This window comes from Osmia bicornis, chromosome 12 (genome assembly GCF_907164935.1).
Source record: "Osmia bicornis bicornis chromosome 12, iOsmBic2.1, whole genome shotgun sequence".
In the NCBI taxonomy this organism is placed as follows: domain Eukaryota; kingdom Metazoa; phylum Arthropoda; class Insecta; order Hymenoptera; family Megachilidae; genus Osmia; species Osmia bicornis.
The window spans coordinates 5,844,926-5,859,454 of NC_060227.1; the positions used below are offsets into that span (position 1 = coordinate 5,844,926).

The 14,529-nt window shown below is 40.5% G+C and overlaps 1 protein-coding gene across 5 annotated transcripts in view; it reads right to left on the reverse strand.

Moving 5' to 3' along the window:
• Positions 1-14,529, reverse strand: part of LOC114871724 (TWiK family of potassium channels protein 9-like) — a 176,960-nt gene that overhangs the window by 40,580 nt on the left and 121,851 nt on the right. For all 5 annotated transcript variants that reach the window (XM_046288107.1, XM_046288106.1, XM_046288105.1 and 2 more), the window contains 2 exons: positions 3,810-5,617; positions 2,454-2,739 (listed from right to left, as the gene is read on the reverse strand). In XM_046288107.1, coding sequence (XP_046144063.1) covers positions 2,454-2,739; positions 3,810-4,169 — 646 coding nt within the window. In that variant the 5' untranslated portion in view covers positions 4,170-5,617. The remainder of the gene's footprint in view (positions 1-2,453; positions 2,740-3,809; positions 5,618-14,529) is intronic.

The following is a 14,529-nucleotide window of genomic DNA, read 5'->3' on the forward strand; positions in this document are numbered from 1 at the left end:
TCTTAAACTTTCCGAATAATTGTACGTACGTATACAATTTCAAAGGTACATACATTACACGTGTTCTATAAATTATCCATTGTATACGAACGTTTCAAGAAAGTTTATCTTTTGCTCGTTTTCTAATAACGAGAATGCGAGAAAAGAAAAAGAAAAGGATGAAAGTGGCGCAGAAAATTAATTCGTTTCCAGAATTCTCAGACTCAGTGTTTTCTACCTTCTTTCTCCTACCGTCGTCTTTTCTTTACAGAAAGCCACTCAAGTTCTTGTCAGCAACGACGAACATGTCCGACCATTTCTTCCTTCTCTTTTCCTACTTTTTACACTAGCTTCCACTTAATTACGAAAAGCATCGTCACGCTTTTCATCCGCTCGTTTGAGCAGCAGAACACCGCTTTCAACGAATTTTCTTTTCTTCAAACGTTCAACTTGAACACGAGGGTCAATTCGAAATGATTCTGAATGAAAATGCTAACTAATCGATTCAATTGTGATAATATAGATATTGAAATATCTATCACATAATTATAACTTTGGAAGACTTTAGAAAACTTTGAAATAAAATAATAAAATAGCCATCGAGTATAATTTCAGTTATTTGGAACAGGAATTATTCGACAAAAAAATCAATTCAATTTCCGGTACTGATTTCAGTCTATCATTTAAAGTATTTATCTCCTAGTAGTTTATAGTTCTAATAAAACGAAGCTGACTTTATCCAAGTATTAATGATCGATTTACGATCACGAAACAGTTAACTCCGTCGTACCGAATATTGCGTTCTCAGGATTAAACCGTACGTCAAATTTTTTACATTTTCCTCCCTCTCGCACACACGCATACGAGTATTAAGAGCATCGAAGCTGTTAGCGTGGTGAGTTTTCACGGCAGGAACAGAGAAATTGTCGATGCATTAGAAGGAAGGGAAGAAAAAACGAAGATAAAACGTATATTGCAACGATAATTCGATAAGCTGCTTCGTATTCCCTCGTTGTTTCCTCCTGTTCGTTTCTCGTCTCTTTTATTTATCCTTCCCTTCTCTCTCTCTGTCTCTCTTTTTTTTCTGTAATATCCACAAAACTCATAGACTTCCAATCTGTTTCAGTAATAACCAGAGTAAACGATCGAACGTGACGTCACTGGGTTCGAACGCCAGTAAGCCGAAAGGATTGATATTGTCAAGCTTTTGTACAGGTATAGCGAACCGTTTCTACATGTAAAACGGACAACAGAAACTCTCTCGACGCCACAGCCATTACACGTTAATGTTGGACTTTGTTTGCCTTGAAAATTGATGCCCGCTATACCAGCCACCCCTTCTGCTTTCACCCCTTTCGACCTCGCAACCACCGACCCTTGTTGCCTCCACGCTATTTTGTTTCTATCTTTTTTTTTTTTTTTTCATTCTACTCTTTTCGGTCGCGTATCTGTCGCGCGTTGCACGTTTTATCAGGCATCGTTCGAACGTAAAATTCAACCTCGTTTCGTTTTGCATTTACCGAACAGAGGTGGCTGGAAACCGCGATACCACGTTCGGAATTTCAATGTTTGCCGTTTCGATTAACGTCTGATCTGTCCAAGGTACCCTAGCCTGGACCCTAACGTTAACTCTAGCCGGAATTCCCTTTCGTGAATTCTGTCTACCATTTAACTACCGGGACACACTCGTTCGTTTATCAGCCGGATCTACCGTAATCTTGGACCGTAAGCAACGTTGTAGGATTCGTGAAACGGTTAGGTGGTCAGATTTAGGATTACGGTCAGGGTCTACAGGTGTTTCAGATTAGAATGTTATCAGCTGAGTGATAATTTCGATTGAAAAATAGTCGGAAACATGGTGAACGATTAATAATTGTCTGACGAAACGAAAGGATTCAAATGGAAAACTAAAAATTCATTTAAGTTTCTAGACTTCTACTTCTTCATTTTTCACCAATTAAGAAACTTTAACTTCTACGTGACCGTTTCCAAGTTTTAAAAGGGATCTGCACTTTTTTAATTGATTTTCACAGATATCATATTTCGTTTTGTTCCTTCCGTTTTGTCTCAATAAAGGAATCCTTCTGTACCGTTTCAAAGTTGAAATTGATTGCACTGAATACAGGTATCGCTTTCGGATAATTTTCGATCAGTCATCCGTATATTCGCAGCTGAAGGATTTATTTAATTGTTCCCGACACGATTTTCAGTCAATATAAAATTAGCAATTAGAGAATTTGCGTTTGATATTTTTCAATAAAGTTTAAACTTTAACTAATTTTGATTAAACTCGTCGAAATGATAGATCATAGAAATCGTTAATTAGAAATCAGTAATCACGATTCGAGTAAAGGATAATTGCACGTGTCTCGAAAGTAAGCATGCATCGAACACCGGCAATTTCAGCGTTAATTGCGAATTCCACGTGCAAACGGCATTAAAAAGTGAAATGTTAATTTTCATTAATCACTTACCGATCGTAGTCAGCACGGTGAGGGAGTACAAGAACGCTTTGGCAAAGTTCCACTCGTATTCCGGCACTCGTCGTTCTGTGACAGGGTCGCTAGCGGAACTTCCGACGTATGTTCCGGCGTTCTGGGTCGCCATCATATCCTCGGTGATCCTCTTCACCAGTTGATCCTGAAAACGTGCGATCTCCTGGGCGGCCAACCTCGTCCAGTTCTCACGGTAGAGGATGTTCAAACTCTCCGTGATTATCCATATATTCTCCACGGTCTTTGCTCGAGCCTCGTGATTAACCTTAACGTCACACGAATGCTTTGTTAAAAGATTCAAGGTACCATTTTGTGGATATATTTTGAGAACGGAATGAATTAAGATTGAGTCTCTCTCCATGGTCTGCCGTTCGAAAATTAAATTGCATAAAAAGTAATATATAAGCTCTTTTGTTACTGATACGATGAAAATAAGAAATACGTATTCTACCTGGGAAATAAAGAAACCAGAAATATCTCTTCGAAGCAGAAGACTCTATGAAACAGGTTTCACTTTAAAGAAACGGAGAAACTAGATGGGACGTACGATCGATAAAACTTCGTTGATACGAACGCCAACGCCAGAACGCACCGATAATTCGATTGACTTCGGGTTCACTGAGGTCATCTCAGCTAGAGGAAACCGGGATCAAGCCGGAGATGCGACGATAAATCGAGATTTGCTTCGAACGATACCATTCGTTCCTTTTAACCGATGGAAAAAAAAATGTCAAACACCTAGACGTATTTAGTGCGAACAGCAATTTCATGGTGACAGAAATATTTGGTCGTTTATCGAATGAAACTTTCATTTCGCAAAGGTATTCATGGATATCCTTTCTATAAATCATTATATTAAAAAATTATATGAAACTCACGTCCGAGAGGAACCATTAATTGATATACGATGTAAACGTTTGGAACAATGAAAAATAGATTGCAATTTTTACAGGCGATCAAAATTGAATCGGCTCGATATTAATTTGACTATCAATGAAATGAACATTTTCGTAATTTATATCTGTCTCCCTAAACGACAGAAGTAATATATTTTTCATATCTTTTAATAAAAATATACCATTAAAAATCTTTACTGTCCAGAATAAACAAAATCATCTACAATTTAATAAAACAATATCCTTTTGATATTGATCTCTAATTTAAAAAAAAAAACCACGGAGAGATCCCTAAATTTTGCCAAACGATTTTTGAAAGAATAACGTATCGACGAGTGCGTACTGTTCAAGTGATACCCGTTCGAAAAGAATGTAACAATAGAAGGTAAAGACGCGAAGAAGAATGTAACTGGTAGAAATCGATGCAAAACTCAGTTACCTGTTTCATCCAAGCGGTGGTGTTCCGTCTGGTAGGCTGATTCCCGGCTATTGTTGTGGCAAGTGTCCTTTGTTGTATCCCGACGTCGGCGCCGCTCTCGATGGCAAGAAAGATGAAGCTACCGAGCAAAGTATAAGCGACGAGAAGGGCGCATATACCGAGGTTTATAACAAAACCCTTCAAGAAGGAGTGCTGGCTAGCCTTGTCCGGCACGCCGCCGAAGCACAGGCACCTAACTTGTCTCGACGGATGCGTTTTCGAGCGATCCGAGGTGGACCTCTTCAAGGACGACGTATTCCCATTGTTCGCGGGCTTGAAGCCCTCGTAAGCTCTGTAATGTCTCGCGTTCTCTTTCTCCATTCTATCTCACTTTTTTCCTCCCCTGGATCACTCGAATTCTGCCTTTACTATTTGTCAGCGTCCTTCGATAGGATGAGCAAGAGAAATAGGGAGATCAACAACGGTGTCCCCGGTATTCTTCCAGCTCCCTCTGACCTCCAGTCACCAGCCACGATTTTCATACCAAGAATAATGCGGTCAACGGTAGATCCTTTCAGAGATCTGTCTCGTGAAGAGAAATCAGTGTTTCTTCAACGATGATCGCGAACAACCTCCTCGACGATCTTCTACGCGATCGTCTTCGCGATCTCTGCATCGCGGAACTACGACTCCTTGAAACACGAACCAGTCTTGAACACTCCATTGGACGGTGGAATGATTTACGTTCGAAAGGCCGTGTCACCTCTGGGAGCTTCCTTTTTCATAGACGCAGGCTTTCGATTATCCTTTCGGAAAATGCTGGCCAAACGCGAGCAGATCGCCGAAAGACGTTCCAGGATCGTTCGAGTATTCGATCGCCATCGGGGTCATTTTTCCAAAGGGCACTCGCGTTCACTGGAATTCTTTATTTTCTAGGATATTAATCCGTTCCTCGAAGATCTACGACTTTTCGGGGATATTAGCCTCCTCACGCATGAGTTGAAGAGATATTTATAGGCTTCCGGGTTGCTTTTATTAAACGATTCGTCGACGTAATGCTAACCATAATTCTGCTTTACGGCTTTCAACGAGGACACTCCAATCTCTGGATATTCCATGGTGAACGAGATTTGCGTAGATCGTTGGTTCGGTTAAACGTTCATTTTAGAGGTTCGTCGGTGAAGGAGATCCATCGATTAAGCCTCGATGCGCCGTCAGAGAGGTGAAGCACGTCACTGACTAGGCCGTAGCAGCACTTCCGCTTTTACCCCTTTCTTTCCTTTAGCGGGAAAATAGAAACTTAAGGAACGGTGCGGAGGGAATTTCAAGAGTGTCTCCATGAGTCACTTAAACTTTCTTCCGTACGATGTAAAGCTACCGACCTCCTTTTTCTTCTTCTTCTTCTACCTCTTCTGCCCGTTCGCGAAGAAAGAATGAACGAAAGAAAGAGATAAATGTAGCCGCGAGCGAAGCTGCAGGATGCAGACGGAAACGCGAGCGGTGAGCAAGTGGATGGCAACTTCAAGGCTTCATTCCAACAAACAGGATTTCCGGAATAAATGTTCCCGATGCAAACCGCGACTGCGTGCTTCGACGAACCCCTCGTACCCTCTTCGTTTGGTTGTTGCCGTTGCTTCGTCTTCTTCTCATTTCTCGCCGATCGAACTGGCTCGCAGTTCGCACGGAAAGCCGATTAACGCGGTCAGCCTGGATACACAGTAATTTACTCGAATCCTCCACACACGAGGCTCGTGTTTTCGTTTCAGAGCCTCGCGAATGAATCAACAGCTTCGAAGCGCGTCGTTTCTCTTCCGCCTCGCCGAGGTAATCTGTAAACAGAAGCGCGAGATGGGGGATTAGTATTCAAGTTTATACCTTTTGTTTTAATTTTCAGCCAGATGCGTATACCGGTTGGTATATTATTTAAACGAGAATCAATCAGAGTAATTTTTACCTATTTTCTTAACGATTATATACGATATAATAATTATTGAATTATTTGCCAAAGGATCCTTCCGCAGCGAAAAGGTTAACTCCATTGATTCATCGATAGGAAGAAATGACGAGAGATCGATAGAATTCTATGGACGACCATTTTTATCACTCTCTGGTCCCATGAAATTTCGAAAAGAATCCGAGATTCAACGAAAGAAACCACAATGGTCCCGATCTCTCGAGGAGAGACAGTTGAATCCAAGGTGGACGTAGGACGTTGAATTATCGAGCAACGTCCTCTGGGAAATCGTCTGGAGAAGTTCCATGGAGTTCCGAAGAGAATCTAGCGGCAGGGAGAGCCATAATCGACGATCATCCTCGAATCCGCTAATACAGAAGCCACGAAAATCGTAGAAAAGGAAATGCAACGAGGCCATCGGATAAAAGATCGAGAAACGTCGAACTCGTCGCGGAAGAGGAAATCGCAAGGTATAGCGTGTTCTTTTCGACATCCATAAATGCATAGCAAGATCAACCGTTTCAAAGCCGTGAAGAGTTCTCTATATCCGGGCGCGATTCAGAAATCGCGTGCGCCCGGCCGGATGTTCGCTGATATTTAAATTCGAAGATTCCAAGCCGGGAGATTTTGTACCGTATACCCCATCGTAGGAACTGAACGCGCGCCACGCCACTCGACCACGTCACAGTTGAAAACTGAAAACGCTCCTATGGTATTTTTAATATCGCCGTAACACGAGGCTATTGAAATTCCCCTGCAAGAGAGACCCGCAGACGTTTCGAATAGAGGCAAGAATAATGTCGTAGATTTCATTCCCTTTCCCCTTTTCTTCTAATGATCAATAGAATTTCAGATTTAACCCTTTAACAGTGGAGCCTGGGTAGTAATCTAAAGTTAAATGTATGATTTTTTAACGAAAGGGTTTCTAAAGAAACAATGTAAAATTTAGAAAATGATAATAGGGGCTTTCTCCATGGTCCGCGGTCCGAAAGTTAATAAGGTTTTAATTATTTGTAATAAATCTAATGCAAAAATAATGAAAAATATAAAGATAAAAGCTAGTATTTTTATCTACCTCCTCTAACGATTATTCAATTAAAATGACTAAATTAAGTAACCGGAAGAATAATTATCCTCTAAGAAGGTGAATCCAGGAGAATTCGATTTCCAGCAATAAAATTCCTCGTTTCATCGTTTCCCTTCATCCGCCTTGGTCGCGTTCGATAGAAGAATAACGTTTCCAAGGATTTATGGTTTCGCCGGGCGCCTTTTCACGTACACACCAAAGGCAGATCCACAAACATAAAGGAGAACAATGAATTTGAGCACGTCGAATACTAACTTGATGCTAATTTATCGTCCGTCCTGATCGATCGGAGCTCTCGATCCTCCTTTTCACCGGGCGAGAAAACGATCTTTTCGAACAAACTGGCCAACCGGGCTGAAGATCGTAAATCGGTTTCCACGACGGCGCCGCCGCCTTGGGTCTGACCTCTTCCACTTTCGTTCCAATTTTCAGCCCTTGTTTTCCACCCTATCCCTTTATACCTCGTTTACGAGCTCACGCGTATTTCCTCGTAAACGACCGACAGTTTCTCCCTCTATCTATTTTTTATTGTAAACAATCGAAGAACGACGAATTTGCAATTTACGACACGGTTTCTTGCTAAATCTTGGATCTTAAGAAAACTTTAACCGTTTCACAGATGTTTCGCTAGCTATTTTATATCCTCTACTTTTCGTACCATGCAAAGCTGCAGCACATTACTTCAACCGAATTGACGTTCATCTCCAAAACGACCTTACAATTGCAGCCTGCCTATGTCTCACCTCAAAAGCCATTTCCGCGAAGATTGCATACCAGCTGCTTCATGCATTAGCATTTATAACCACTTTCCAGCACGAATCGGGAGATAATTGTGCCAGAAGATCGAGCGTACAGAGGCGGAGGGTAGTTGTTGGTGGCACAGGTTTATGGGGGTTGGAAACGAAACGGGAGCCGACGCGAGAACGAAAGAAATGTGACGTTGACGGTGGATGAGGGGAAGGGGGGGGCGAATGCAAAGATAGAGGGTGGCGAAGGGTTGGGAAGGGGTGAAATGCAATTTTTCCGTTCGGCGCTTTTCTCGCTGGCGGGAGAACCACCTGTGCTCGTCTCAGCGACTTTTAAATTCGTACCATTGTCGGCTCTATTTGCTGAAAAATGTTTATTCAATTCCGTTTACCATCACTGCAAGATATTTACCCGGTCGCTTTTGCTCGAATAGCCCCGTCGCACCACTACAACCAATGGGAATTGGATGGGGACGAGATGCGAGCTGCTTGCTACGCGCGCGGGGGCGGTTGTGCAGTTAAAGAGAAGAGCGACAGAGAAATAGAGAGAGAGAAATTTCTCGCTATGCAAAGTGGAGCAAATTTTCCGGTAAATAGAGCACCGGCAGGTAAGTGTTAAAATGGTTTTGCTTTATGAGGCCATGATACGACTTTTTAAAAGCACTGTTTCCTGACTGAGTTGACTTCATATTGGGCCTAGTAATTTTCCCTTGGTACAGCGGAACCTCTCGTACCGTGAAATGGACAGAATATAAAACAACACTTTACATTTCGTATAAATGAAATAATTCATGAGAAATTTATTCCTCTAAATTATATGTGATCATAATTTAAAAAATGGCACGTTTTTGTTTATTCACCGATCATTGATTTTTCAATGAACATAAAATTCAGATGAATTTTTATTTTCACTGAAATTCTCTTGTTTTTCCAAAAATTGTATGCTGGATGTATTTAGCCTGCAGGTACACAGAATAGGAAAATGTATTTCGGAGGAAAATAGTTTTTATAACATATTTTCGTGTTTCATTTTTCAAGATATTTCGAAACATCGAATCGTTGTATATCTTTTCAAATAAAATTGGAATATTTCGTCTGCTTTTAATTTACTACCTTGAATGACTAGTGGAATTTGCATTTGGAAATTTCTCTCTCTATTCATCTTTCGATTGTCTGACTAATTGTAAATTAAATTTGTAATGTTGATCGCTGCTGACCCCGACGGCAGTCGATAATCTATACGGTGAATAATGCATGTGTTAATAATCCATATTATCGTGTACCGTATAAATTCATACTGATCTGTTACATGTAGATGCTTTGAAACGTGTATATCAGCTTATGCGGGATTTTATAGTATGAGAAGATTTAGTTGAAGTTCAATTTTGAAGAAACATTATTTACAGACGTTATGAATTTCGATGAAAAATAATGGAATATCTCTTTAAATTTTCTAATTTTCTAAAATAGAACTTGGCTAACTGTGAAGCAAAATGCTAGTCGTTAACTTGATATTGAAATATTATTAACAAAGAGAATTTCAATTATATGAACGAACAGTATGACAGATATTCTGAGACTAAGCAAAACAGAATGAAAATGATGATATATGTACTTCTCTCTCGATTTCCTCTCGAGTTTGTACGATTTCGTATATCAGCAAACGAGATCACAGTCCACGACAGAAAATTTATGGGAGTGTCAACACCATCGAAAGTTTCATTAACCTGGACAAGCTATGATATACAAAATCGTCCCGGATCGATGAAATACACTATCGCGATTTCAACCCATTTTTGCTTTTGAATCTGAATCAGTTACCATATTTTATGGGTCATTTTTTTTAAAGCAGTTGATATAATAGACTCAATATTTCTGAAATTTTTTTAACACCTTTCTTTTTAAACCATCATTAATTTCTTACTTATACCTGGCAAACAATTGCACCATCAAGCGTGCAGTATCAGAAGCAAGAAGATGATTGAAAAACTATGGGAAAATGTTATAACGAGAAGGGAATTCGATGTCAATTAAGCTTCCTTCGGGGATCCTCCCTTGTACACGTAGAGGAAGCGGAAGCACCTCGTTATTTCAAGCGCCTGCATTTGTAACTTTTTCTAAAACTTCGTTCGGTTAATCCTGCAAGCATTTCGTTAGACGTGGTTGGAAGGCAGTGCAAAAAGGAAGCACGCTCGGACAAATAACGACGATACGTTCCTCGCAGCTGTTTGCTAAACTTTATCACCATCATTTCTCTCCGCACGACCACCACAGTGTTCCTATACTCGTATGCACTGAGATTTCTTTCTATATTTTTTAATAATATTTTTCAAACCACTCAGACATTTGGAAATAGCCCTATAGACACCTGGTCGATAGTTCAATCAAATTTTATCAGCAATCATAGAAGTATTAAATGATAAACGATAAAATTAAAAAGAAAAAGAAAAAGAGGAAAAGGGATGAATAAGTGGAGGGATGCAGTGCAAAGTAAAGCTGATAAAAAGTGGTAAAATAGTAGAAGAAGAGATAACGACGTGAGATAGGACAAGGTGGTTGCAGAGCAACGAATAAAAAATAGTCTACGACATATGATATTCTTGCAGGATGTCGTGTCTGAGCGTCGCTCGTTGCACATCCTGCTATACAACGGGCCGATGTGTAGCGTTGCGAAATGGAACGAGGTTGAAATTTGTGCCCCGAGATGAAATTCTCCCTGTACACGGTATACGATATTCCCTAGAACGTACATACGTATCCGTTCGAGAGAGTCCTTTCGCAATTCAGCTTGTTAGAGAATGTGGTTACACGGTGGCTACGGTGCTCGAGCGTCCGTATTTTCCAGAATTAACGACGCAAGGGATCCGACTTACTGAAAATACCTTTTCCCTTTTCTATTTTTCTCCTCAATTTCTCGGCATCGTTTCAAAAAATTTCAACCATTAATATTACATTAGCTCTGTTAAACGCCAAGTGGAGAGTTGTCGTTTTCATCATTGAGAAAATTCATTTGATCAGTGTAGATAACGAAGTGTCAGTGTTAGAACAGAATAGAATGGTCATTCGAAATCCCAGTAGATTTATGGTCGATACGTGACAGGGGCAAATATAATAGAACATTGAACGCTAACAAGCAAGATGTCGATTTCTGTGCAAGTGGCACTACACGGCTGGTACATGGGCCAGCATCGGACTAATTAGAAGTTAATTGCCGGTATAAATGTTATACTATTTACCATCGACTCGGTGCATTACACACGGGTGTTAGGCTGTGCCGTGTAAACGGGATATTATTGGCCGACCACTCGTCGATGTGACATTAATGCACGTGGGATCTTGTCAAGCTACACCCGGCCATCGCTATTAGTTCTATTACAAAGAGTTGCCAAACCGCGCCGGTTTATCGTCCACGTTACCTCTATTTCCATCGATATACCCCGGTAACTGAATTCTGTTGATAAACGTTTCAACGGATTATTTGAGTATCGGATAGGCTGCAGTCAAAACCACTTAGCACGCTTATGATTGAGCCATTTCCAGAAGGTGCTTATAACAGAATCTGTTATGCATCACACCTGATACCCTATCTGTTCATTTTTTCAAATCAATCAACACCTTTTTTTAATAATAAAATTAGCTACATTAAAAAATTTTATTAAATACACCTAGAGAAATGATTAATTTTTAAATTGCAATTAGTATTTTGTATAATAGAAAAGTTTTAATTTTTTCGAATGAAACATTTCCAAGGTATCTTTTAACAAACGATCGACACGAAATTCGAAGAATCATCGCGTTGATTACAGTAAACAGAACGAACCAGAGGCGTTAATTAACAACCGAATCCAATCAATTAGTCTGTTTTCCAATGGAATAACGAACCCTATCAGAAATACGTACCAAAGGGGGCATTCGATTACCGGTTTTTTCGTTTAAGTGGTATTTCCCCGTTTACGGCACGGCCATTTCTGACGTAAAGGTAACACACACCGGGTTACTATAAACGGACCGACAGCGTTATTGGACGGCGTATCCAAGGCTCGTGGTCGCAATTGGTCCGAATCCTGGCCGTTTACGAAGACTCGGCAATTCGGTTCAGTTTATTAGCCGGCCATGCTCAATTATCGCCGGTATGATAATAATTTGCTCTCGTTTGCAGAGGCCGCTGCCAGCCGCGTGAACCTGCCGAATCAGCCGGTGGAATTAACCGAAGGAATTCGAATTGCACAGCACGTCGATCGATTTTAACCCCCCCTTCTATTCGCTTCGTCTATAGTCTATGCGTCTGTGTCTCTTGTTCGAATTATACTAACTGCAACATTGAGATTCATAAGCGTGCTATTATTTACATATACACAAAGGACGTTTCTCGGATAAAGTGCGTTAAATAAATAGAAATATGCCATCCCTTTACAACCGTCTTACCTCTTCGGCGGCCCCGAAGAGACTGACGATGCAGCGAAGGAGGTCCTCCTCCACCCACATGTAAGTCTGTGGCGGACCACCCCTTGCGCATACGCGAGAAAATTTAAATTAATATTTACTTTGTTATTCATACTTTTCAGTTATATAATAAATTTTATAATATATAATAATAAAGATAATAACTATTTTGAGTAATTAATTAAATAAATCAAATGAAATGTTTAAACAGCTCATGGTACTACTGGTTTGATAGATTAATTTAAATGGCACTCGGTAGATGCGTATTTTAACTAGCTGAGGTAAGCCGAATTACACAGGAAATTTATTAATTTGCTGTTACAAAATGGAAATTAATCAGATTTTCCTGCATTACGGAAAATCGCAACCGGTGATTGAGGAACACGGAGACGATAGACGTAGGAGTAAATCGGATTCAGTTTACGCTCGGTGGCGTTGTTAACATGGATTCAAGCTAGTTTGAATAACGGTATTAAGCATATCGAGTATTCTAATCAGATGTCTGCTAGACTATTCGCGAATTATTAGAAGCAGCAACACGTTAGATAAGACTGAACAGCTTGGAAATTGAAATTAATTTTTGTTCAAATACCTTTCTATTAAATAATAGTACATCTATGTTGTCATAGACATTTGAACGAATGAATGAAAATGAAGAAGATACTACAAAAATCAATGAAACAGTCAATACACAAATATTCCTAAGAATTGTAGAATAATTGATTGATTCGATAGCAGGCATCTTCGACTGAAGTTGTAACAGGTACAATATCCGTAACCGTCGATAACGATACACTCTTACTTCTTCCAACATAGAAGAGTAATGTTCTCCATTTCCTCGCTACTTCACTTTCAACGTCTGCACGATAGGTGGGAACGATTTCGAAATATCTCGAAACATTATCGAGGCTTTTCCGTTCGCTCGAAGCGGGGAAACCGTTGTACGAGACACTTGAACGATTTCACGCTGGGAAACTTTCATTTTGTCGTTCCAGGCCGAGAGTGGTGCAAAAATACGGGGAGAAAAAAGAAGAAAGAGAATTGAGAGAAAAATGGGGGGACAAGTTTCAAGGGGCGCGAGAAGAAGAGAAATTAGAAGTGAACAGTGTGAACCGTCGTCGCTTTCAAAAGGAACTTATAAAAAGTGTTCACACGAACGACGCAGACATATCATTCTTATTCAATAATTATAAAAAGTCTTTTTCATTTTTCATATCCACTGCGTTATTATTTCTTCACGTTATCGTTCATTCTATCGTTATTTTTCGTATTGGCTGAGAAGAAAATTGGATAATTCCAAAGAAATTTAATTTCGAATCGGTCGAAATGTTCCGTCATTCCGTCAGGCGACTAGTGGCGTAGAAAATATGAGCCAGGTGATTAGTGTATTGTTACCCGGTGTGTAATTAATCGGTGCACTTTAATCTCGATGTGCCTCCACATCGGAGCGAAAGTTAATGAACTACGAAGAGAGTAATTTGGAAAATAATTAGTGAAAATTTTGTGTAATAGCATCCGCCCTCGGACTATAAATAATCTTCGAAAAATAACGTCAGACAATTTTATCGAAATGAAGTTGTATTATTTTTGTTTAAATTCAACAAATCTTCCTGATAGGACGTTTAACAACACCTGTATCGACAGCTTTGCGCGCATAAGGGTATCAGTTTCAAGCACGGTTACCATCGATCAGCGTAAAACAAGGGGTAATTGTGCAACAAAAACATAAAAGTGGCGAGTATCGGTAGCGTTTCAGTGTTATTGCGATACAGGAGGCGTGGGCGGAGTTCGACGACGTTGACAGTCGCATGCAAATTGTCGCGGCGCGAAATGACAAATTAACGGCGCCGGCCTATTCATACGGACACTGATTAATTGCCATTTACTTGCAAATTTCCAGGGTGCGCGCGTTTACACGTTGCGCGGCTAACCCTCGCTAACACCCACTTCCGCCCTCACCTGTGACTGCACCCACTCCCATGGCGGCAAACGCAGACCCTGTGGCGGCTACGCCGTGTTGACGCAGCTTGTTGTTTGTCATTTGTTGCGGACTGCATTAACATCGACCGCACGGGAGCGTAACCGGCACTCCGGGGACGAAATCGCGATGGACATTGAAAATTCTGCCTTCAAATAGCAGCCCTCTGCGGTGTCATGGGAGAGGAACGAGCCTCTGCTGCTATTTTTGTTGCAGGTGAAACCTAGTGAAATATTAGTTTATTCCACCACCTTCCGCTCTTTTCTACCCCGATGTCGATAGGCATCGGTGTTAACCAAAGTCCATTAAATGGTTCGACAACCCCGGAAACAGGGTGTCGGTCGACAAACTTCCTTCGACTCGTCAAAACTTTTACCACGATGGGAAAAGCTCGACAGGGAGGTGCTGTAGCGTTCGAGTATCAGTTCTTGCGAACTTTCCTTACTATAATGCGAAGATGATAAACTATGAGGCGAAGTAATTGTATTGTATTGCAAATAAAGACATTAATAAATCATGCTTCCTTCTATTTC